This window comes from Humulus lupulus, chromosome 2 (genome assembly GCF_963169125.1).
Source record: "Humulus lupulus chromosome 2, drHumLupu1.1, whole genome shotgun sequence".
Lineage (NCBI taxonomy): Eukaryota > Viridiplantae > Streptophyta > Magnoliopsida > Rosales > Cannabaceae > Humulus > Humulus lupulus.
Window position 1 is genome coordinate 173,574,313 of NC_084794.1, and position 27,408 is coordinate 173,601,720.

At 36.5% G+C, this 27,408-nt stretch overlaps 1 protein-coding gene across 1 annotated transcript; it reads right to left on the minus strand.

The window, feature by feature from the left end:
• Window positions 1–22,723: 22,723 nt before the first annotated feature.
• LOC133818727 (PTI1-like tyrosine-protein kinase 1) lies at window positions 22,724–27,195 on the minus strand. Its single transcript, XM_062251759.1, has 8 exons — window positions 26,904–27,195; window positions 25,536–25,710; window positions 24,697–24,950; window positions 24,456–24,582; window positions 24,066–24,339; window positions 23,477–23,609; window positions 23,291–23,377; window positions 22,724–23,195 (listed from the first exon to the last, which is right to left on the minus strand). The coding sequence occupies exons 1-8, from the start codon at window positions 27,162–27,164 to the stop codon at window positions 23,073–23,075; spliced, it is 1,434 nt and encodes a 477-aa protein (XP_062107743.1). The 5' UTR covers window positions 27,165–27,195; the 3' UTR covers window positions 22,724–23,072.
• Window positions 27,196–27,408: the final 213 nt, after the last annotated feature.

Genomic DNA, 27,408 nt, shown 5'->3' on the forward strand with positions numbered 1-27,408 from the left:
TGTTCTCTGACTAATAAGTCAGTGCCATACACAGATAAGCAAAGCTGCTATGCATTTACTATGCAATCAATGTCCATATATAGAGCACTCGACATGCCTCATCAATAATCATGCATATCACATACTGGGTGCAGTTTTCTTACCTCTAGTTCGAGTGTGAAATAATAAAAGAACGACCTTTGTGAACAATCGGTCCTTAAGTTCCTTAGTAGTCACCTAGTCATAACCAAATATGGAATTCCATTAATAAAAATAAATAATAAAATGTTCATAATCTAAAAACTCGCTCCAGGGGCCTCGAATCTTACTAAAACTGTAAGTAGATTTGATCCCGAACCTTAGGAAATGAAACCTTGAGCCTAAACCCTTGAAAAACTCCTCCCTGGCACAAAAGGAAGGGGCAGGCCACGACCTGGCCTAGTGAGTCGCAGCGCCCCCCCAAGACAGAGAGCATATGTCTGGGGTACCAGGGGCGAGCCGCAACTTGGCCTAGTGGGTTGCGGTGCGCCTACTTAACAGAGTCCAGAGGAGGCTCTGGCTTGGGTCCAAGTCGTGGCTTGCATGAACTCGGTCGCGACTTGACCCAACGAACCCAGCTCCCCTGCCCATTTTCTCAATTCAAACCAGCCCAAACCTTGATCAATTAAATCCCAAAATCATACCCAAGCATTACCACAACATATCCATCATTCAACCAACAAAACCTAAGCTTTATAACACTTAAAACCTCATCAAATTCCCAAATACACAATCCAAAATATCAACTAAAAAACAGAGTAAAAACCAGAAAATTGAACTGAAATTCTTATCTCATACTTAAATTAAACCCCCTTCAATGATTGTAACACAATCCTAATCTCACAAGCCCTGATTCCCCAAGATGAATCCTCAAGCTAAGCTTCAAAATTCAAGCCAAGAAGAAGAGATGATCGAGAGAGAGAGACAAGAAAAGAGCCTTGTTTTTGCTGTCTAATTCCTTCTACAACCAGCCACTAACCTTAAGTATATCCCATGGTCAAAAGACCAAAATGCCCCTAAGCCCATTTAATTCCTATACAGCCACCCAAGGGCAAAACAATCATTTCCCACTTATCCCGCTAATCATAATTGACGTCCTCTAATTCCCGTTATTCCCAATATTCTCAAATAATAATTAAATCATGACCCATTACCCGTTCATTCTCAGTAATGTACTAAGCATCAAATTACCCCCAAACTTACCCCAAGCCTGGAAATTAATCCCGTTATGACCAAATCGCTAACTTGCGTTCTAGGATTGTCTCATGCCGAATAACTCGAACATATCCACATTATAATGTGGTCTCATCCATAAATCATAACACATGCACATAAATATACATATATGCAATTATCAGCATTTAATCATGCAATTTCATAATAAATCAATTATGGCCCTCCTGGCCCCCTAATCCAAGCATTAAACCTCATTAGGGATTTTGGGACATTACACAATCGGTTGGGCGTTCACCCTTTGTGGGGGTGCGATTTCTTGGGGATCTAAAAAACAAACATGTATATATCTCATGATGGAAATTCCTTCAATCGCGTTTGATGTATCATCAATCTCGATACATTGTGATAATCAAGCCACATTGATTATATCTTACAATAAATTATACAATGGGAAGTATAGACACATAAGTCTAGGATATGATTACGTGAGAGAATTGATTGATAAGGGAATCATATCAATTTCGTATGTCAAATCATGTGATAATTTTGTGGATCCATTTACAAAACCTCTAGGGAGAGATTTTGTTAGTTCTAGAAATAGAGGGATGTGGCTAGAACTCCTTGACAAATAGATTCCCCAATGATGGTAACCCAACTCAAAGTTTCTATACATCATGTGTAGAGTTCAATGGGTAAGAACAAATTGTTGATAAATGAATATTTGACAACATTAACAAATTAGAGTCTAGTTTAGAAGAGGTTGATGTTGGTTGCTACCGGACATGAGGGTTAAGCCAAAGGTTTTTAATGAAATTCAGATGAAGAGCAACAAACATTTCTAAAGGTTGCAAAGATGTTGTACTAAATTCACCTATAAGAACTTAGTGGTGGAGCTGACTCTCAAGAGAGTAGGAATTTTCTCTATTAAATTTTCATAAATGGATGAATACAATGCCATAATATTGTTGAGCATGCAAAGTAGGAAATACACGAGTAATCAAGTAAAGATGTGTGAGATACTACTGGTATTATCACTAGGAATGCTCGGTTCAATGTTTAAGAACACTTAGCATTTCGATAAAAAATTATAGTATTTTCACTAAGATAATGTTCAAACAAAAAGACACTTTATGTAACGCCCTGGATAGCCAAGACCGCTACACTATGTACTTATAAAGGTATAAGACTTGCTAATCAAGTCATTTAGTGAAAATCGTGATACAGAAACCACTAATGAACTAGGGTTAACATGTTTTGGTCTCAAAAGGTACATTTCATATAACTAAACATTTTTTTTTACACATGGGATCCCAAAAAAAACAGCGCTCAAAAGTCAGTTTACAAAATTTCCAGAGTTCAAACAACCATCAGCTACTCTAAGGGAAAAACAAATGTTTATGGTTCTCCTGTTCCTATCCCCCTTCAACCGTGGTGGTTGAGCAGCTGTTCATGTACATTCTGCTCTCAGAGCTCTTCGAATCAGGGATGATCAAGCTTGCCCTTGCCTTTACCTGCACCACGAAGCACCCGTGAGCCAAGGCCCAGCAAGAAAACATACCGTATTATATAACAAGCAATAATAACATTTGGATAACCCTTTAAGCATGTTCATACACTTAACACACTGCAATAATCACAAAGCACGTAGATACAACCAATGATTCAACCAATTAACACTCAGCTAATCAGCATGACAAGTCTACCAATCAATAATAACAATTAAATCATATGATAATCAGGGTCGACACCTTAGGTCACACCCTCTGTTTACCCCACTGACTCCGGCTCGCTTAAACCGAGCTCAGTGCATAATAAGCTGTCCTCAGCTACCAGTGGCCGAGTCGCGCCCTGTGCGCTAGTGTAAACTTCGGCACTCTTAGGCCGTTTGTTTACTATGTACATGGAATAATACCATCCTTCACAAAGCATACAAATTAGGAAACCCTTAATCCCATTATAAATCCACAACCGGGTGCAGTTTTCTTACCTTTAGTTTCCAAATGTACTGGTTACGCGAAATGCCTCTTGAGCACAATCCGTTTCCTGAGCCCCTAGCTTATACCTAGTCACAACCAAGATAAGGGATACCATTAATAATTGTAAAGGGCTTCTAAGTAAGGTTCTAGTCTTCAGAACATCGAATTCCACCAAACACGGTAGTAGATTCGATCCCGAGCACCCTAGGTTAAATTCCCATGTTTAAAATGCCAAAATCCCAAATTTCCTTAAGGGTCGTGGCTCTAGCCTTCCATACCGTGGCATGGCCCTCAAACAAAGCCCTCCCACACTCAGAATCAGACACGGGCCGCGGCCCTACAAGCCCCATGCCGCGGCCCGCCCTCCTTCCTCAGCACACTTCAGCTTCAGAGGGCCGTGACTCACCAAGAACTATGCCGCGGCCCGACCCCTTCGAACCCAGAAAAACCTCCATTTTTAACACTTAAACCTCACTCAAAACTATCCCAATTCCACAACTCAATTATCACAAAACTTCTAACATGATTCTAGCAACATAATCCAACGAAAACCCAGCCTACAAACTCATCAAAATCCCACTTTAATCTCTGAAATCCAAAAACTTAAAAACAACAAAACCAGTCATCAAAACTCAGAATTCAAACACTAAATCACGAATTGGAGCTTACCTTCTTTGATGAGCCAACTTTCTTAAAAATTTATGAGCTAACTTCCAAGTTTCAGCCTCAATTCAATCCTTCAATATCAAAATCCATAAACACCTCAAAACCAAGCCATAATCACAAAATTAATCACCATGCAAAAATCTTATAACTTACCTTAATCTTGTTTGAACCCCTTAGCTGAACACTAGACTAATTCTTCACAATTCCAGCTCAATCCACTGAATTCCATATGAGTTTCCTTAAGTTTTTTGTAGTGTTCTTTGAGAGAGAAAGGGAGAAAGAGGGAAGGTTGGTTCCTTTGTGTTCCACCAAGTTCTGAGTTTTTTACTTAGTCTATCCTTAGGTAATTAAGTTAATCCCAGGACTCGAGGTGCCGGAAACGTCCCCGAGGGCAAAATGGTAAAATTCCCCAATATTCCCACCTAGACTTCCTAACCTCAAATATATCTCCAATTATTTATTTCCATAACCCGATAACCTAAATAACCATCCAATACCTGAAATATCCCTTGACTTTCCCAAAGTCAAGTATTAAGTCCCGTTGTGACTTTTCTGCTAACTAGCTCCCTAGGATCGCCTCAAATCGCATGCTGCAGTTTTACCCACATAATAATGTGTTTCTCACAAATACAGCATATAATCACATTTACATTCTTATAAACATTCTAGCATGCTTATCATATAATCATGCATTAAGTTAATAAATTCACGCATAAACCGATTATGCCCTCCCGACACACTAATCAAGGCCCTTAAGCCTTATTAGTGATTTTGGGTCGTTACACTTTATTTTATGTACTAATATTGCTTGGGTTAGAGGTGGAGGATGTATTTAACCAAGTAGGGAATTGTTAGGAATGGTTAAATACATACTGAAATTAGTTATGCACAAAAAGTTGCAAGATCATAATTATTTCACTAAAGTCAGCATGTGCGGGTTGACTTTTGTTGTAGGCACTTTAAAATTATCTTTTTGGATCCAAAGTGTTTCTTTGGAGTATATAAGATTACCCAAAAAATTTGGTGGCATTTAAAGGTGTTTTGGGCCAATGTAAGTGGTCAAAAGCTAGTGTAACATATGTAGCATCGTCTACTTAGAGGCGATGTATCACCTGGCTTAAGACAACCCAAATAGGGGACTATTTTCCTGCATGAAGGCGATGCATCATGTGGGCCATTCGTACGAACCCATACAATTACATGTTTTTGTCTTTAAAACTTATTTTAAAATGATCTAATCTAATTGGTTAACACTAATGACAGTTCCTACACTATTTAAGGGGTTCAGTTGAGATTTTTTTGAATTGATCACTCTCTGCTCTCTCTCTCTCTAACTCACAAAAATTACTAGTTTTCTCTAAGATCTTCATCAATAAAGCTTGACTTATTTGAAGACCGAGGCATGTTAATCCTAAGACTCATTCCACTATTGTAGTAGCTTCAAGCAATCTTTTATGGGAGGCTAGGAATAGAGTTTTTTGGACAATTATTCTATTGTGTCAAGCCTTCTTGTTCACCTTCATTGATTTATTACATTAAATCATAAACTTGTGATTTTATGTAACTGGGTTTTTCTAAATTTAAAGGCCCTCTCTTTACATTAACTTAAGTAGTGTTATTCTTCCATTGTTTATGAGATTATCTTGAGTTTAATTCTTTTGAATTACCATATTAATTTTGTGATAATAAGCTATACTCCCAACACCATCTACCAATACTTTTCCCAACTGGAAATGATCTATTTGTTATTTAAAGACCAGCGGATCGTCTTGTGATAAATGGATTTTGCGCAAGTCAGCTTCTATGAAGTTATGGGTGTAGCTGGGTAGCATTGTTCTTCTGTTGCGATAAAATTCACTAAGTGTCCTAATGCGCGGTATCTCTTTACTCCTTCTTCCATTTGCTTCTGGCATTTTGTCTTTCTTTCTTCTTTGATAACTCTGGAATATAGAGTTATCTTTAAGACTTTTAGCTTATAATTTGATTAAAAAGATGAGTGATTTATGTCTTTGTCTATAGAATTGAGTCATTTTCTTCTTACCTGTGTTTAGGTGCTAGTTTTGGTTTTATGAGGTAAAATGAGTAAGAAAATGATAAATTTGATAGAGTTAAGTGAATTGGAAATGAGCTAATGTGATTTAAAATGATATTTTTTTGTACATGAGTTATTAGGATGTTGCAGCAATGTTGAAGCATTGTGTCATGATAGCAAGCAATTTTGGGTCAGCATGAGGAGCTGTCACATCAGCAATATAAATCAACTTTTTTTTAATTAACTTGACTTAGGTTGGAAAGTAAATGAAGAGATTTGGGCCTTTAAATTAGTTGATCCATATGTTAGCAAAAGACAAGAAAAAACAAATAAAAGGAAAAAAACTAGCTCACGTGGGGTAAGGGGAGAATGCCCTAATATCATATATCATACCCTTCATTCCCAATTTTGAGGGAGACACATACAGAGCACATGGATAAAAAGAGGCAACCACCATTGAACAAGGAGGAGAATGAAGAAAAAGAAAAAGAAGAAGAAAGAGAAGGATTCAAAGGAGGATGACTATTTTGGGAACATCATTTTGGCTTGATTCTCTTACCATTCTCCTTAATATTTTATTTTCTTTTTCTTGTATTTTCTAAACTATGATTTATTTTGTACTGGGTGTTTTTGAGATATTGATCATGAGCTAAATTTTTCATTGTTAGGATAATTAATGATCTCTATTATGTAATGTTGTTACTTGATATTGATGCTAAATGCTAATTGAGTTTTATTCATTCAAGTATTTTTCGTGCTTAATGCTTGCTATTGTTTGATCACCTTTAGTGAGTAATTGAATTAATTGTGGCTGCTGAAAATGGTTATAATTAATAGACATAAGACTTGAATGGTGCAAGATTAATTTCTTTTGATTTTAATTTTGCAACGATATAGACATATATTGTTACCTTGCATAATCTTTTGGACTTGGTGCTTGGGAATGTACTCTTGTACTTAGATTAGCATAGACATATGCTAGTATAATTAGAGAATTGATACCATGGTGACTTCGACGGAAGCCTATGGACTAAATTTGAATTCTAGATTAATTATTCCCAATTTCCACAACATTACTGCAGCATTAGCATCAGATTTAAATTTTAGGAGGAGTTAAGTATTCTAGCTCATCATCATTGTCTTGCTTACTCGTTCATTTGTTTGTTTGATTAACTTTCTTGTTTAGTTGTTAGATTTAATCAAACCTTTATCATTTTCTTTATTCCAATTTTTTAAGTGTTGATTTTACACAATTTATTGCTAACACAATCCTTGTGTAGACGATACACACTTATCACTTTATTATTTGTTTGCCAATTGTGTACACTTGCATAATTTTATTTGCTTAAATTTACACAACAGTCTTCAAGAGTGGGTTCGGCCATCCGATGAATCATGGAGACTTGTTTAAGTGGTTGTTGTGCACTGGAAGAAGTGATTGTAGCGTCCCAAAACTCCTAATAAGGATTAACATGTTGATTAGAGAGGCTGGAGGGCATAATTGGAAAATGTGTGATTTTAATTTAATATATGGGTGATTATGTGTATTATATGATTTATATTATGATATGAATTTTTACGCAAGTTTACGTGTATTAAATGTGCTTAAAGACTCACTTTTGTTAAAAATGTTCATTTTCATAATTTTTACCTGTTGAGGGTATAATTGTAATTTTGTATGCTAGGTATTTGAGACCACATTATTATGTGGATATATTTGAGATATTCGGCACGAGTCGGTCTTTTTGGGAAAATTAGTGAAAAAGTCAACAAGGATTAATACTTGGCTCGGGGTGAGCCTAAGGCTATTTTGGTAATTTAGAAAATTACTGTGATTTATTGGTAGAGTAAATTAGTTAGAGGAATTTTTAATGCTTAAAGGATATTAGTTGAATAATTGGAGCTTAGAGGTGTAATTAGAGTTAGGGATGAGACTGCCATTTTGCCATTGGGGTGAATTTAGTGGGAATTAAAGGGAATGGGCATTTTGGTCATTTGGTGAAGGGATTAGAGAAAAATGACCAAGTGCTGATGCTCATCCTCTTTTCACGTTCTAGTAATCTCTCTCTTCTACTAGCTTCCTCTTCACTTCCTTACCATTAAACTACACTAAGTGTTCTTTTAATTTCCCAATTTCTTCAAGATAGCTAAGATGATTTCTAGTGTTAGAGTGGATTTATCAGCTAAAAGAACTTCATCTTCATCTTCCTAGGGCTACAAATCACGGAGAAAGGTATGAACTTTTCTCTTTGTTTTTCATACTTGTTCTTGAGTAGAGTTAGGGGTTTTGGGTTTAATTTTGAAATTTATGCTTCTAGGGTGTTTAGATGTCTGTAGTGGAGATAGAATTTGTTCATGAGCTAATATAAATGTTTGAATGAAACTAAAAACCATGGATTTTGATTTGAATTTTCAAATATCGGAAAAAATGGGGAGTTTTTGCCCTAACTCCTGAGTTAGTAGTTTAAGGATTGGATTTGGTTTTTTAATGGTGTCTGGATGGTATATGTCAACTATATAACGGTCTTGGGACCAAAATTCAGCTCAAAATTTGTTGAAAACTGAGTTGGGGGTTGGATTTGTCGAATTTGGGTTGGAGAAATCGCAGAAAAAGAAACCTTGAATTTTGGATTCGCGTTGTGGTGCCCTTGCGCCAGAGGTGGGCGCCCCTGTATTGAAGCAGGGGTATTTTGGGTGTCTCTGTTGCTTCTGGGCACAACAGAGCTAGGGGTAGCGCCCCTGCACTAGTGCCACTTCATGATATGTTTTGTTTTCTAGTTTTGGGAAAAGCTTGGGGGACGATTCCATCACCCGGATTGGGTGAATTGGTAGTCTCGAGAGCTCGAGAATAGTCATCGAATATGTATTCAGGATTAGTTCTTAATGAGGAAACTGTTTATACTGTGACTAGGAATATCGCAAGGCTCGGGAAAGGGAACATGCTCGTGGTCGTATCACTACTTGCACATGACTTGAGGTAAGAAAACCAGCACTTGCACCGAGTGTAGGGCATGGACCTTGATTTTAGGACACGGGTATGACCATGCCATGAATCTGTTTAAAATTTAATATCTAATTTATATAAGCCTTTGTTGTTATACCTGCTTGTATTGATTGGTTATGATTGTTATGGATCAGCCGTGAGACCGTTATCGGCATTACATGCGCAATGCAGGTCGTAGTGGCGGGGCCATTACAGGGGTGCGATATGCATCTACTCGGCATGATTTGTTATACTGGTTGGAATATTAATGTGAATCTGTTTATGATTATAGAGTATGCAGTACATGTTAATGTCTATCTGGATATCTATTTTATTTGTTGGGGGTTTTCTTGTTAAACCTTGGCTCACGGGTGCTTCATGGTGCAGGTAAGGGCAAAGGAACGATGAAGTAGTCATGAGTGGGAGAGCTGTAGGAGCGGCGTGTACATACTCAGCTTGCTCGGCTGCCACAGTCGAGATACTTTAGAGGCACAAGGGTTATTAGTTTTATTTTTCTATTTAGGCCGGATAATTATGTAATTTTTATAAATGTGTATTTTTATTTAAAAAAACCTTTGGGATCCTTTTTTAATGAAAAGTTTAACTTATTGACCAAAAATTTTAATACCTAAACTAATCGTGTAACCTTGATTACACTTTTAAGCACTATTTTAACACACGGTGTAACCGTCCTAAATTAGTAGGGCATTACAACCTGGCATCAGAGCTGCCAAGGTTAATGGTTCCTGAAGATAGGCTAAGTGTGTACGCTCGCTGCTAAAGATAAGCTCGACTCATGGTTTGGTAACTTATGTGTTGAGTATGTGTTTTAACTGTTAACTGGAATATATATATGCTTAATATGAATGCTAGAATAGGGAAGCATGAATTATACTGACGGGGCCTGACCCCTGACTGCTATGTGAATATACAAATCCATGCTTATTAGCGATGTTGCTGCATGTGAAAGCTATTGAAATGCTTATTAACTATATGATACTGAGTGTTTGCTTAATTTTTTGGTTTTGGACCGTGGGTTGGTTTCTAGGACCCATTATCGTTGCCTGATAAGCTGAGTAATGGATTGCAAATATACTTGGGTAATTATGCCAAGACGATCAAAACGACTAGTCAACGCAGGTATTGAGGCTAGAGATGATGACCAGGGTCAAAACCCTCCATCTGCCCCCGAAGACTGGCAGCAAGTGCTTATTAATATGCAAGCGAGACTACAGATACAAGAAGACGAGATTCCATTATTGAGACAGCAGGTTCCACCAGGGAATGTTGCACCAGCTCTGTCACCTACTATGGTACAAGTTCTGGGACAACCAGAAATTGGGAACAGGTGGGAATAGCTTTATGAGAGATTCAGGAAACAATACCCTCCAACCTTTGAGGGAGGTCCAGATCCACTGAAGGTTGAGCAGTATATGAGCATGATTACCTCCATCCTGGACTTCATGAGGGTGGTGGGTAATGAAAAAGTGGCATGTGCCACATATATGATACATGATGACGCCCACATCTTGTAAGAGGTTGTAGCTCAGACCCGAAAATGTCGCGGTATTGAGTTGGGACGAGTTTTGGGGTTTATTCAATGAGAAATACTGTGACGCCCCACATCACTATGGCTGCTTTCTGGAATGACGACTGGCCCTACAAACCAAGACAAGTCTTTCCAGCGTGCTTTGTCCTCACTCGCACACTTCCTGGGAAAACTTCCCAGGAGGTCACCCATCCCTAGATTACTCCAGGCCAAGCACGCTTAACCATGGAGTTCTCAAGTGATGGGCTACCGAAAAGAAGATGCACCTTCCTGATATAGGTAGTATCCATCAATCCATTTAAGCCCTCTTCAACTGTGTAGTCCCATACCTACACAGTCTTAGAATCATTACATTTGACCTTCCCCAGGCGGTGTGGGATTGCACAGCTTACCCGGCCTTTCCCCTTACGGATCACGGGATTCTGACTGTCACAATCACCCCCCCTTACAGGCCCGACGTCCCCGTCGACCACACTTCCGGCTGGGTCAAGGCTCTGATACCAAGTTGTAACGTCCTACTACCTTAGAGCCGTTACTAAGTGAGTTTAAAATATAAATCGTGCTTTTGACTGACTCTAAGTGGTTTCTAAAACCAAAAGTGTGAATAAATCAGAATTTAAGGCTGTACTCTTTGAAAAGGTTTAGTTTCATTGAAAGCGTTAAGTATAAAACATCTGGGATCCCAAAATAAGGTTTACAAAATATTTACAACTCAAAAATAGATTTACACTTGATCAACTATCAAAAGAATGGTTTAATACAGCCATATACAAAATGCCCCCAACCAAAGCAGTTGGGCAGGCCGAACATGTACGAGCCGCCCCCACGCTCTCCATACTCATGGCCGGTTGACTGACTCCTTGCTTTTACCTGCCACACGGAGCACCCGTGAGCCGAAGCCCAGCAAGAAAACCCAAATAGTACATAACATATGCAAATAATATAGCTGGCATAATTCACTGATAAATAGAAAAGCCATCAGATTAAACAAGCACGGCCATGCCGCCCTAGAGGCCTTACCAAAGCTTGGGGTCTCGGTCCTCACCGTAGGATAACTCATGTGGCTAGATGCTTAACCTGTCAGCAGATTAAGGCTGAACATCAGAGGCCAGCAGGATTACTACAGCCTCTAAGGATTCCCGAGTGGAAATGGGAAGATATTGCCATGGACTTTGTGGTTGGATTGCCGAAGACCGTGGGTCAGCATGACTCTGTGTGGGTGTTTGTGGACAGGTATACCAAGTCCGCCCACTTCTTACCTGTGAAGACGACTTATACTGCGGGAGCAGTATCCCGAGTTGTTCAGGTAAATTTCGAGGACGAAATTTTCATGAGGAGGGGATAGTTGTAACGACCCAAATTCACTGTTAAGGCTTAAGGGCCTGGAGTAGTGTGCCTGGAGGGCATAATGGGATTCTGTGTGTGACTTTTATGAGTTTAATGCATGATTATGATTTAATGCACGTTATATGAATATTTGATTAATTGTGATGCATGACTATGTGAATTAGTATGCATGTAGACCTGATTGAGCATATTTTTGATTTGGCCATGTTGGGCATGACTATGTTGATACCTGTGATCTATGACTTGAGACGATCCTAGAGTGAGCAGGTTAGTGGAAAAGTCAAAGCGGGAATCTATACCCAGCTTGGGTTAAGCCTGGGGAGTTTTAATGAGAATTTGGAAATATATTGAGGTTAATCTTGATGATGAGGAATGTATATTTGGTGATTAATCAGGTATTGGGTAGCGAGCGGGAATTATTAGGAACACTTGAGGAATTAGTGGGAACTTGGGTAATTTGACTAAAAATGCCCCTTTATGGGCATAAAGGTTTAGAATTATTAAGGGAGGGCATTTTGGTCTTTAGGCTTGGAAGAGATGAGTTAAGGAAGGCTTTTTACTTAGTGGATTTAGTAGAGAAAAAGTTATAGGCTGAAAAGAAAGAAAGAAAGAAGGGAAAAAGAAAGAGAAAAGCTGAAGGGGTTTGTCCAAGATCGGTTTGTGGCTCTCCCAACCAAATTCCTTCATTTTTCTTGGTGTCAAGCTCAGTGGAGAGCTAGGGTTGGCTGAGCATCAAGGATCCTAAGCTAGGCTTGAGGATTGGCAAGGGGTTAGCAAGATCACATCAGAAATTGAGGTAATTTCTTGGGGATTTTCTGTTTTAGGGCTTGACTGGTTTGGATTGTGTTTTTGAGCTAAATGGATGGGGTTTTTGGGGAAAACAGGTCAAGGTTGTGAAGGTGCAAGCCAAGGAGGTCTAGGGTTTAATTCAAGGTCGAAATTCCACCCACGGTATGATTTCTAAGACCCTATCCTTGTTGTTTGTGTGGATTTCTGGTTTTTGGGTTCATTGTGTTAGATTTTGAGTTTTGGGTTGCTTGAGCTTGGGATTGAGTTCATGGGATGCTTGGGATGAGTGTGTGGTGTGTATATGTGTGTTTTTGGGTTTGGAAAAGGTTTGGGCAAGTTTGGAGTTGAAATGGGAGAAGAAAATCGCAAGATGCGATTTTTGGTTTTGGTCTGGCTGCAACTAGCGCTACAGCGCTAGTCGGGGGGCGTTGTAGCGCTAGCCCCTGTTCTGATGGGGTGGTTCTGCTTGTAGCGCTACAACGCCCTCTTTTGAGCGCTGTAGCACTGCACTGTTCACAAAGGGGATTTTTGGGCTTTTGTGAAGGGATTTTTGACCTAGGGTTCGGGGCTCGATTCCGCCACTTTGTTTTGGGGATCTAGGACTCCCCGGGGGTTCGGGATTAGTCCCGAGGCTGGGTTTTGGACTTGAGTATTGGTGATGACTTTGACTTATGGATTTTTCTTAGGTAAGCGCTAGGGCTCGGGTAGGATCGTGCTCAAGGAGTCAGGTGATCAAGGCTACCGAATCTAAAGGTAAGAAAACCGTAACACCCGAGAACAGGGCATGGGCCCACTGTGTGATTTCAGGGCACGACCCTAGATTGTATTGTGTGCAAATGTGTAATCTTAGATGAACTATTGTATGTTTGAATGGTTATTTCATAATGTATTATATGTGTTATTATAATGGAATGAACGGCAAGGCCGAGAGTGGCGAAGGCCGGGTACGGCAGTGGGGCCGGAAGTAACGCTCAGCACATGGGATGTTATAGCCAGGGTGGGACCCAAGGGATACATGAGTTATCCTACGGTGAGGACCGAGACCCCAAGCTTTGGTAAGGCCTCTGGGGCGGCATGGCCGTGCTTGTTTAATCTGATGGCTTTTCTATTTATCAGTGAATTATGCCAGCTATATTATTTGCATATGTTATGTACTATTTGGGTTTTCTTGCTGGGCTTCGGCTCACGGGTGCTCCGTGTGGCAGGTAAAAGCAAGGAGTCAGTCAACCGGCCATGAGTATGGAGAGCGTGGGGGCGGCGCGTACATGTTCGGCCTGCCCGACTGCTTTGGTTGGGGGCATTTTGTATATGGCTGTATTAAACCATTCTTTTGATAGTTGATCAAGTGTAAATCTATTTTTGAGTTGTAAATATTTTGTAAACCTTATTTTGGGATCCCAGATGTTTTATACTTAACGCTTTCAATGAAACTAAACCTTTTCAAAGAGTACAGCCTTAAATTCTGATTTATTCACACTTTTGGTTTTAGAAACCACTTAGAGTCAGTCAAAAGCACGATTTATATTTTAAACTCACTTAGTAACGGCTCTAAGGTAGTAGGGCGTTACAAATACTATAACAACGCAGTTCAGACTGTGAAGGCTGATGAATTCACTAGATTGGTTCAGGGCAACATGACGGTAATTGAGTATGCCCTGAGGTTCGAAAAGTTGGCCAAGTTTGCATCTGACTTGGTGCCAACCGATGCCATCAGGAGAGAGAGATTTGTTCGGGGATTAAACCCCATGATAGCACAGGATGTCAGAATCACCTCAGTGCCTGGAGCCACTACATATGCTCAGGTGGTTGAGAAGGCCCTTACTGCTAAGGGTGCAGAGGACAAGATTTACCATGAGAGTGCTGCTAGGCGTGATGCCCGGAGGGTGGTACCTCCATTTACTGGATTCGGTAGAGGTCGTGGCCTTAGTGACAAGAAAAGGAAGACCCAAGACATTTTTTCTACTCTTGGTCCAGATAGGAGGGGTTGTGGTACTCAGGGTGACCGCCAGGGCGACAAAGAGGTCTTGAGAATCTATCCAGTGTGCGCTAAGTGGAGGAGGCGCCATTTGGGAGAATGTCGTGCTAAGTCATGCTTCCTTGGTGGGGTGGTGGGACATATCCAGAGAGACTATCTGCAACTGAAGAAAGAGGAACAAAAGAAGGGCGACAGTCTGACTCCAACTCGAGTGTTCACCCTAACCCAGTCAGAGGCTGAGGTTAGTCCCTCGGTAGTGACAGGTCAGATTTCTAGCACTGGCTCTACTTACACTATATTGATTGATTCTGGTGCTACACATTCGTTTGTTTCTAGTAGAGTGATTGATAGGCTGTGTAGGACTTGAGATCTATGTGTTGTGGGGTTTGGGACCTTATTGCTTACTGAAGAATTGGTAGTTTCTAAGAGATGGATTAGATCTTTACCAGTAGAAGTGGACAGAGTTGTGAGTAGACCTGATTAAACTAGCTATGGAGGACTTTTGATGGGTGTCATATTCCGTATCAAATTTAAATATATTTATTCTTTTTTACTCACTAAATTATTAGTAAAGTAGTAGTAAGGGTCGAACTCACAAGGACTATTATTCAATTTCCCATTCAAAATAAAAACAAGAATTAAATAGGGGATTTTGTTTCAAGATTTAATAACACAAAATAAAGTAATAAACAAAGAACAATGAATAATACAATTTTAAAGAAACAGTTAAGAATTATTCTCCACCTTCAATAATCAATCTATCAACAATGACGAATAATATTTCATATTCCCAATTAAACTATTAACTCCGCAGATAACACTAAAGCAGTCAATTATCTCAGTTTCCCTAATATAATTAATTAAAGCTAAGCACTCTTAATTAATCATTTTTACCAAGCAATAAACCCATTAAGCACGTGATCTATTTAACCTAGGAAAAGCATTACATTCAATAGAAACAAGTTAATCTAGGCAACAAATTCATTAAGCATGCAATTCATTTAACCTATGTTCTATTCTTCATCACAATTAAAATACCTGTCACAATACCGTAATTGCAATTTATCACTCTACTTAGAATCCTAAACTATTAGGTGAATACAAATCCTAAGATGATAGTAGAATAATGCGAAATCTTAATTAGTGGCCATCTAAACAAGATTTTACAAGATTCATAACATTCAAATAGAAAAATAGAAGCAATTTAATATAAGGGAATATAAGAAATAAAATTCATCAATGCATCTAAGATCTCATGTCTAGGGTTTCGAAATAACCCTCAACTATAAAGAAAGCAACTCCATAATCATTTTCATATTCATAAACATAAATATTCAATGAAAATAAAAGAGTTTTTAGAAGAAAGAAAAACTAGATTGAAGAACGTTATGATGATGTCTTTTCTCCTTCTCTACTGCTCTAGCCTCTAAAATTCGCGATACAAAGTTGTATTCAAAGTTAACCATAATCCCTTTTATAGTCCACCAAAAATTACATTTAAAAATTGAAATTTAAGGAAAAATCGATCGTCGGTCATCGCCAATGTTTCTTGGCGGCAGCAGCCACTAGAAAATGTATTTTCCAAAAAATCAGGCTCCTGTCGCGGCCTTGGACATTGCTTGCTATGGCCACTACGTTCTGTCCCCTAGGGCGTGACCTGAAATAAGGCTAGCCGCGACCGTAGCAATTTTTTCTATTTTTCAGTTTTCTTCTACTACAACGACTGGAAGTATTTTAAGCATAACATCCCCAATATAACTTGGAATTGGACGATTCAAAAAGCTACAGAAAGCTAAGAAAAATATATAATACTTATATTTCTAGGTATATTTCCAAAAGAGTATTGAAAAATTATCAAAATCAAGTGTGAAGTTTCATCCAAAATTTTATTCATTTTCATCCAAATGTCTTGAAAATCCTAAAAACACAAAATAAAATAATTCAACATATATAAATAAATAATTAAGTGCATGATTATATAAGAATAGTGAATTAAAAATAGACAAATCTGGTACTTATCAAATTCCCCCCCCCCCCCCCCCCCCCTCCTTGACATTTGCTCGTCCATGAGCAAACAAAATAAAAACTAAACACATAAGCAAATAAAAATATAAACAATGATTTTGTCAAAAAGCTAATAGTTAGGACTCATAAAAAATAGATAATCCACTCATGGGAACGCCCTTTCCCGCATCAATCACTAATATATTTTTAATGTCTAATTAGATTGGATAATCGTTCAAAAATTAAGAACAGGAGCTCGTTACTTTTTGTTTCTCTATAATTGGAACCTCTAGTAGGGCTTTATCCATTTATTTACTCAACTCCATTTTCACTTCTGTTTTCATTTCTTTTTTTTTATTTGTTCTCATTCAAAAAAATAATAATTAGTTGTCTCAAAGATTGATCAAACAAATATGCTATAAGAAAATTTTGAATTCCACATTCCTCTGAATTTCAACTCAATGTCTAATCACCACTTAAACTAATCTATTTATGATTATGCACAATTAAACCTACCAAAACACAATCATTTGAATCAATTTATACACGCCATAATATGTTTTAAAGTCTCTTCTATAATAATATTTAAATGAAAAATATCCACTCTATAGAACTTAACTAATTGTTCTCCACTAATGTAAACACACATAATCAAGAATCAAAAGGTCTTTAAAAGCTTGTAATGTTAGGCTAAGGTTAGAGGTAGATGAAAAATGAATATTTAAGCTTAAACCACACCATAGCCTATAATTTTTTTTAATATTCTCTAGATCTTTCCACAAATTTCCCATACAATTCAAGAAAATACATAATCTTTCCATTTTTTCTTTCCACATTGATCTTACTATTTCCCCCGCACTTATACTTTTCCAATACTTTTTTTTTCATTTTTCTCAATGCAATTTTTTTCTATTTTTTTATTTTCAATTCAACTCATTGGAAGAAATAGTAGATCATATACTTTCACATTATAATATAACAAACCAATACAACTTCACATTCTTACAATCCATACCCCAACCCACCAAATCAAACAATCATATAAAACTATGGTGTAATGGGTCACAAAAGGGATAAAAATTTTAAGCTACGAAGGTTTAGATATTGGCTTATAAAAGAAAAAGATTAGTCATTATGACTCAAAAATGGGAAACTAGGATATTCAATTTCCTAGGTAAGCTTGAAAGGCTCAAACGATCCAAAGAACATGCCTTAATCATCTTCCTAATAATGTGTACTTAGGATTTCACCTCAAACAATTAATCAATGGTTTGTAGAGTGCTCGAGACTATACATAAGTAATATCATGCATAAATATCTCCAAACAATAGTGAAAAAGTAAATCTAATTGTACATACATTATGTTTAAAAATCTAAGATCAAGCTTAAGTAAAACCACATAAGAGTTAAGCACACAATTCATGCATAATTCATCAATTTCCTAGACATATTCTTATCTCAATAAGAAGTTTTATCATTGACAGACAACTTTCAACATAATCATGCTTCTGAAAAACTAAAAAAATTAAAATAAAAAAAAAGGATACTAGAAACAACTAACCAACAAAAAACAACTAAATAACACAAACACAAATAAACAACAAAAAATAACTAAACAAATGACAAATAAGAATAAAACAGGAAGTTTTTCCTTCCCCCACACTTAATTTTAGCATTGTCCTCATGGCATATACTAAATAAAAAATCAATGCAGAATAAAAAGACAAGGGTAAGAAAAACTCCTGCAAGTTTGCTTTGTTTAACGTCGTTAGCTCGATTGAATGATGTTGTCATAATTGTTATGGTGGGTCATTTAATAGAAAATTCTTCCTCTTCCTCTTGGTGGGTTGTTAGATTCTTAGTTCGACGAGGAAGCTTGCTGATGGAGAGGTGACTATGAGGGTAGGCAGTGGTCAGATTGTCTCTGCAGCAGCAGTTGGAACGATCCATTTGGAATTTGAGAAGAATAAATTTCTTGTTTTAGAGAACATTTATTATATTCCTGGATTTTTTAGAAACTGAATTTTTGTTTCTATGTTGCATGAACAAAGTTTTAAAATTTATTTTAATAATAATTCGATTGTTATTTCAAGATATGGTTTTAAGATATGTTACACAAAATCTATTGATGGGCTTTATAAACTGCAAGCTAAAGAGAAATCTGCTTTAAAAGAGTTACAACCAACCGACCTAAGCGGCAAAATAGGATTTAACCCTAGTTCCTCTTTAAACCCTCGATCATGGTGGTCAAGCAGCTGCATATGTATATATCGTCACCTAAGCTCTCCAACTCAAGGATGGTCCAGCTTTCTTTTACCTTTACCTGCACCACATAGCACCCGTGAGCAGAAGCTCAGCCAGAAAACTCAAACACATGCTCATAAGCTGTTGATAATATGTCATCAAATCATAATAAACATGTCTAGCAGTAATAACCCTATTCAAGCATGCAGGCAAGTGCAAATAAATGTTTATGGAGTCCTGCGCCCTGCGTAGATGACTAACAAGTCTCTCTAGGGAACTGCGCCCTGAATAGATGACTAATAAATGTTTACATAAATGTTGTTCAATGATTAGAGAGAAATGAGAGAAAAAGTTATTGTTTACGAAAATTAGATTAGATGGCCAACAAGTGACCCGAGTACTAGTATAAATAGGCCTCTTAAGAGGATCGCTACTAGCCCTTGCTATATTGGACTGGAGAAGTGGTCGACCCCTTTAATTTAGTAGGGACCGCTTCTCTAGGCCTACTAGCCATTGGACTCTCATTGAGTCTCTATGGTTAGCTCAAGTCTGTTACTATATGTGAACATGTACCTAATGAAGTCCAAATAATCAGATTCATGCAATGGATTGTTTTGTTGGTAACATGTACCCAGCCCACTCGTTGGTGAGGCCTAGATGGGCTAGGCTTTTTTTGTTGTGGCTGGCTAGGCCTCACCAAATCTCTGTAAGGTAGTTTAATGTTGTCCTTGTGTTTGTTGAGCCTGTATTTTGGGTATTAGCCCAATTTTAGCCACTACATTATTTTAATTTATTTATTTCTATTAAGATTTTCTTTTCCAGTATTTATTTTCACAAATATTACATAGTAATGTTGATACTCAGAAAAAAAAAAAAGTGAACGACATAGCCCAGTGATACTACACTTCTCCTCACAAAGAGGATGTCCCAAGTTCAAATTCTCATCCCCCAGTGTCAAAAAAAATGTTAACCACAGTTTCTTTAATTTAATAAATGACAATTAAAAATAGGGTCTCTTGGCAAAATGATCTATTTTTTAAAGTCATTTTGCACTCTAGTCTAGTTTTGATAATTCTTTACAAAATGACATTTGACAATTTAGATAGCTAATTGAAAAATTCAGGTAGTCGGTCAAAAATTTTAGACAATTGGTTAAAAAATTTAGACAACTGGTCGAATTTTTAGACAAAGTTCATTTTGCAACAAATTATCAAAAATAGGCCACAGTGCAAAACTGCTTTAAAAAAGAGACAATTCTCACCAATTTCTCTTAAAAATATGAAAGACACAATAATTTAACATAGTTTCGCCTAAAAGAATGGCCTAAGTCCACAAGTTTGTTGTGTTCCTGTAACAACCAACAAAGATCTCTAGAACTTGAGTCTAATGAGTTTCTTTGTGAGCTTGATTTCTGACAGCAATTTGGCAATGTAACAGCAGCACTCATATAGTCTTATATTTACCAGCAACATGTCATAGTCAACCCTCCTTTTTTCATAGGATATTCCATTTGTTACAACTTCATAACAACTACATATATTCAAATTTAAAATAGGAATATTATTTGAATTTAAACAAGATATCTCCTAAAATACTGAATGATCAAACCTTCCTTCATATAGTTGATCATTCAGTTGTAATTATCTCTTAAAATAATCCAAATGCAAAACCTTGATAATTTCGAGTTTGTAGAGCTCTTACATGACCTAGTATCATAAAAGAAATGTGAGCACAACCATGCTATGCCCCGAGCTAGTAGTGAGATGGTCACCTACTAGTTCCACAGGCCCTTTCTAATGAGCTCGCTTGCTCGCACTACTCAATTCACACATGAACGAAGTTATGTGGACCTCAATTCAACCAAAGTTACTCATACACCCCCTGTTGTTTTAGTTCCAAAAATAAAGCCAACAACTAACAACAAAACAATTACAAATTAATAAACAAAAATTACATAAATAAACAACTAAAAACATAGCCTAAATAAAACATGACCTAAACATTAATTAGAAGATATCCTAAAGAACAACACAAATAAATAAACAATAACTCAAACAAACAAAAAAGGTGAGTATCCAAACAAACATATAAAAATATATCATAAAGAGTTTATACATGTTACTAATATTACATTGTTGGGAGTCAAATACTCGTAGCCCACGTGTCACGAATATAAGACTCCAATTCATGAGCTTCTCGCGAGCTGCTACGTCTCACTATTAAGGGAAAGCCAAATACTTTCCATTCTTCTCGCGTGCCCTAGTACCTCGTCCAATGAGTTGGGCAAAGTCTTCCATGAACAAGACACAGTCTTCCACAAATGGAGAGTGTGCTCCAACGAGATGTGCCACACAGTGAGCTGATAGCATGTCGACACCTATAACACTACAATTTGCACGTCTGACTGCACAACTCAATCCTACACCACGATGTCTGACATAACAGTCATGGATACATACCCAATTACTACTTGCCCGCACACTTGCGACCAGGTAGTGTCGTGAGCTAAAAACATAGTATATTTATCTTTTTATGCTGAATTTGCACAAAGTAGAAAGGGCAATTACGTAATTAAACTTGTATCACACTCCCCCTATAAAAGGGAGAGAAGGGTCTATGAATAAAGGTTCACAACTGTTCATTTTGCAAGATCACCCAAGAGAATACACTGCTTATTATTACATTTTCTCTCCAACTTGCGTGCAATTTGTTTAAGCTCTAACTGAGGAGCTCATATAAACCATTGTTGTTAATCAATTTCCATCTCCAAACTTCACCTTAATTCGTTGGGATTTGCTTGTGTCAACACACACTTATTCAAATCATATACGTTATTGTTGTCTATTCTTAAAAATATGAATATGTATTTTCAAACTAAATAATTTCTATAAATTACCAGGATCACAGTAGATGAAATAAGCATATACATTATAGTTCAACAACTATTTTTTTTTTTAAACTGAAAAATTACTATATGTTACCGAAAAAAAAAACACAAAGTTAAATAATTATTAAAAAAAAGTATCCACAAACCACTATTTCATAAATAAAAATGTCTAATAAAAAAATGTACCAAAGTCGAAACAAAAAAAAAAAAAAACATAAAAATATTCAATTTTTCATTAATTAACTATTAATATAGACTAATCTACTACAAAATTATCGAAAAATTGTCAGAATACCTTTCTGTTTCCATCTCTAACTTTTTCCCAACTTAGTGTTATTGTATCAATCTTTCATTCCAACGTCAATAGTAGAAACATTTTTTTTTTCAAACATCCAAAATATATTTGGATGCATACAAAAATCTAGTCAATTTTGAATAAAAATAATTCCTTGCATCGTTTTTAAAAAAAAAATACAAATAGAGTTTCTGCATTCAATAATCAGGAAACAAGTCGTTGCAGAGTTTGTTTTGAATTTTCAACGATTATGGTGATCTCTTTAAAAATAAATGTGTTCTAATTCATCTGCTCATTAAATAATTTGATGTTTTTTTATATTAAAAAATACACATGATAATGATTTAATAAAGAAACTGATTTTTCTTTCAAAATAAAATAAAGAAAAAAACTGATATTTTTAGTTATCAAAAATGTTATTACTGTATTTACTTTGTTAGCAACATTTATATAATAACTTTGTTTTCCGGTGTAAAATGGTTCATTTTATGTTGATATGTATTAATTTTAACATGCTCTTTTCCTTATATGTTAAATTTCACTTGCACGAAAATCAGTTAAAAATGACACTAGCAGATCCCAATAACTAAAGCATGGGTATAGGTAAATTGGCGGATTTTATGTGAAACTAAGTATAAATTAGCTCTCCAGCTACCGTAAATATTCACGGCCTAAAAAAAATACAGGTGCGAGCTGGATGAACAAGATATCAAATTTTGTATGAAGTGGATATCAATGGAGTCGATTATGTTTTGCCGCGTACAAGTATTTAAAATTAACAATGAAAGAAGCAACAGATTGTTTATGAGGAACAGAATATCAAACACATTTTGTAGCACATAAATAGAAATCCGGAATAAGAAAAAAAAAAAAAAGATTTAGCGAAAGAAAGAAATCTCCACCCTCCCCAACCCAATCCTAGTCAGTTTGTTGTGACTCAGTAATCAACAGACATATTTTGGCAAGGAAATGAAATTGGCCAATCCAACCCTACACATCCAATCTCATAAAAAATAAACAAATATATATATAGAAACTTCCGACTTGTAATCCTCCCAGGCAAACGAAACCAGAATATTTGAAGAATGAACAATATTTTGACTGCCAACAGAACTGGGGTACCTGCTCTGATTACGAAGCATCTGGAGCTGGGGCTGGTGGCTTCAGGAGTGGTTGAAGTGCCTTCACAACAATGCTCATATTTGGCCGGAACTCAGCTTCATACTGAACACACAATGCTGCCACAGCTGCCAACTACGTTACCAAAGAGAATTGCATCAGTTGTGAAATTCTAAACACAAGTTAGTGGAGCATATTGAATTATGAAGTAAGACGGGAGAAATAGAGACCTTTGCAACTCCTTTCGGAGGATATTCTCCCTTAAGCTTTGGATCTACACATTGTTTGACTTTGTCTTCACTCAACCTTGGAGTAGCCTGCAACAAACAAAGAACGAAAAGGAAAGGTGGTGTATGTGAACACGTCAGATCATAACATTAGTAGAAAATATAAAGGAGAAAGGCAAACAAACTAACCCAAGTAACAAGACTCTGCTGTCCACGAGGCATGGTATGATCAACAGGTTTCCTCCCAGTTAAAAGCTCAAGAAGAACCACCCCAAAGCTGTACACATCACTCTTCTGTGTCAATTGTCCTGTCATTGCGTACCTGCAGAACAATTTAGTGACAATTTAATAACCGACTAAAATTGAAATATAACCATAATGTTGCATTCAGAGGGAAAAAATAAAGAGGAGATAGAATTTCATAAAAGGAAAAGACTGCATGTTGCATACAATATCCCAGTTAAAATCAAACTTTTAACATAAGTTTATGCCAAGTTACCAAAACCTAGTTTTAAAAGCCATTACTCCTATCCATGGTAAAAAAACAAAATAATTACTCAGACTCTGACTGAATCAGAAGAACTTGAAACCATACAGAAAGTAAAGTTATCAGTAGTCAGAGAAGTTTGAAAACAGAAGGTATGGTTATCAGTAGGTTGGACCAGTTAAAGACGGCAACTGAGATGTACAACACGAGCAGTATCAATTTAGAAACATGTGAAACAAAAATGTCTCATAAACTCATATAGATACAGAAAAGGAATTTCAGAAACATTACTCTGGTGCATGATAACCAAAGGTTCCCAAAACTCGAGTAGAATGAAGGCGAGCAGCCATGTCGGGGGCCTGATTTGAAAGGTTGAAATCTGCAACCTTGGCTTTGAAGTCTTCAAAGAGAAGCACGTTACTAGATCTGATATCTCTGTGTATTATAGAAGGTTGAACCTTCTCATGCAAGTATTCCAATCCTCTAGCTGCATCAACTGCAATCCTCACTCGCTGCATCCAATCAAGTGTGGGACCCGGTTGTGCACCTTGAACTCCCTTTCTACCTGCAATTGTGATTTGAAAGTTGAAATTTTACAACTATTCTCAACTTATAAAGTGGAAAATGTTCAGGCTAATCTATTTGTAAATTAATTGACAAGATGAAAATGGCTTTGCTCACCATGCAATATGTCATGCAAAGATCCCATGGTGGCAAATTCATATGCAAGCAAACGAAGATTTCCTTCAACACAATAACCAAGCAACTCAACAAGATTTTCCTGCTTCAATCTAGAAACCATGGAAACCTGTAACAATTCATATCACAACAGTCAGAAGATAAAATTTACAAAGCTAGGAGCAAATTGTCAGATAAGAGAATTGTCCCACAGTGACTACATTTAAGAAACAATGTTGCATACCTGGGTCAAAAATTCAACATTTGTCTCAGGCTCAGAAGAAACATCAAGCTTCTTTACAGCCACAGCTTTCCCATTGTTCAGGCTTGCATAATACACTCTTCCGTAAGATCCTTCACCAATCAATGCCTTGGATCCAAAATTATCAGTCTTCTCTTTGAGTTCTTCCAGAGACAAAGCAGGCACCTCAATAGGCGGTGCTGCCTTTTGCACTTCAGGTTTGACAGGAGCTGCTACTCTTGAACCCTTTTGGTTCCCTTGCCATCAGGAAAATAAAAAAAAATTACAAAATTACAACAAATTAAATAAAGTGCAGGGTAAAAAAAAAGAGAATTCAGACACCAAACAAATAAAAAAACACAAGGGTCAGAGTTTAACTTAAATATAATGTATGTAAAATACATGTATGGAATATTTCCAGGTTTTCTGTTTTTTAGATATTAAACATTTCAATCTCATTTATAGTTACATATTTTTATTTCAATAGAAGTAATCTTATAACAGTCTAAAACTATACATACAGAAGCTCTCATTGAGTTCAGCAAGTAAGACCATTTGTATGTGAATTTCTTTCGACAAAGTTATATAAAAAATAATAACAAAAAAATGATAGACCAGTCCCAGAACAAGATTCCTAATAATGGACAGCATGAAATGAACCTTATGAAATGTAGCTGAAGAGCGTTTTAACCAAGACACATGCAAAAACGACAGATAGGAAGCACACTCAATAATATGGTATAAAATACATTGCAAGATATTGGTTTAAATTATATTCTAAGCGTGTACTTCAAATCATAGGTAGCTTGTCATGATTAAAAACCAGCTTTCCATGTACATACCATCTGAATAATTCCTCGGGCTCTTCAAATGCTCATTTTCGTTTGATGGGAAAGACTCTTCTACCTGACAAGTACAACAAAGCCACCTACGCATCCTGACTCTCTTCCTCAAATACAAATCGTCTTCAGTTCTGTTTTCCAAACGTACAAAGTAGCCAGGAGGAGGTGCATGTGCCTGCACAGTGAGTTAATCTTGAATCATAATAACCTCAAAAGCATAAGAGATCCTAGAAATTCGTAATGGAAACTTATTCCAAGAGAATTTTAACAAAAATTTAGTTCACACAGCAATTTTCACATTTAATAACAGGGAACTCAATCCAAAAAAAAATTAACCAATCCCAACCTAACCCTAACATACAGAAAATATAACAACCAAAATCCGCAAATTGTATCAAACTAAAAAAATTCTTGAATGACCCACCTATATAATTCAAATGCAACAAAGTTACGAAATTGAATAACTAAATGCAGCCAGCAGCATCCATTTAAGGGTATCTATTATCTTCTATTTCTAATCAAAGTCAATGAAATCATAACTACCAATTCCAAATAAAATCATATATATATATATATTTTTTAAATATGGGTTGACAGATAGAAATCATGGGCACATTCACTAACCATGAAAATGACATAAACTGAGGCATCAGAGAAAAGACCTACTGAGAAATAACACAAAATTCAATGGTTTTTTAATTGAAAATAACAAGAAAATCAATGATGATCATGAAACAAAATACGAAAAAATTCAATACCAATTTAACTATTCAGCGATTTAATATTTATATATATACATGTAATTTAAATGATTACTGTAGCAATTCTGCAACGAAAATTCATTTTCTTCACAAAATATAAATGATTTGAAATACTAGATTTATACATACATGCATACCTACAATTATTGGCCAAAGAATGAAAACCCCATATTTCAAAAACAAAGAAACTCCCCAATAAATTCTTACCACTAAACCGTTTCGCTGATAATCTCTTATATCCATAAAAACAAAATACAGTTTTATAATGTCACGAAATGAAAAACCTCAGAAATGAAATGATCCCAGTTCTCCAAAAGGGTGAAAAAAAATAGCGAAATTGAAAAAAAGAAAAAACAACCAAGAAAGAAGAAAAAGGAGAACCGTATGGGATAGGGAAAGAATTGGAAGGGAAAACGAAGGAGTCAAATAGGGAAAACACAGAATTGACAGATGGGTTATGCTAAAATTAGAGTGTTTGGATACCAAGAAAATTCAAAAACAAAAATAGAGGTCTGGATCGTCAAAGCCGAAATTAGAGTAACAGAAAATAATAACAACAGAGAAAACAAAGGAGAAGAAGAACAACAACAAAGAATAAAGAAATTACCTTTATTGAAATTCTAGGGTTTGTGATTGTGTGAGAAGAAGAAGAAGACAGGTGAGATTGGCTGTTGGTTGCTTTTGTTGTGTCTGAGAGAAATGGACAGAGAAGCAACGCGGGGTTTGGGTTGGGAACGTCAAACCAATAAAAATCTCCTTTCCTTTTTTTTCTGTAATTATTTCTTTTATTTTTTGGGTAAAATAAATCTCCTTTTCTTACAATATTAATGGCTAATTTAAGTATTGATATGTATGTACATGGTTTCATACAAGGAAATGTTTATCTCTCTATGAAGCAAAGCAAGGTCCAACTCCAAAGGTCGGTGGGCTAAAAGCATAAGCAAAGTGGTGGGGAATTGCCAACGGTGTTCTTTTGTCCAGTATTCACAATTTTTTTGTTTAATTCCTATTATTATATATTTTTTGAAACTAATTTGTTTTTTATTCGTCTTTTTTTAATTACATTTTTTCTTTTTCAGTTCGTATGAGAACTTTTCACATTAACTGGGGTT

Bases quoted from the DNA above. Each gene is read 5' to 3' on its own strand.
- LOC133818727 (XM_062251759.1), bottom strand. From the start codon at position 27,164: ATGAAACCATGTACATACATATCAATACTTAAATTAGCCATTAATATT. The intron at 25,711-26,903 runs GTAATTTCTTTA...CTCACTGTGCAG, and splicing joins ACCCTAGAATTTCAATAAAG to GCACATGCACCTCCTCCTGG. The intron at 23,610-24,065 runs GTAATGTTTCTG...ATTGTTCTGCAG, and splicing joins TTTGGTTATCATGCACCAGA to GTACGCAATGACAGGACAAT.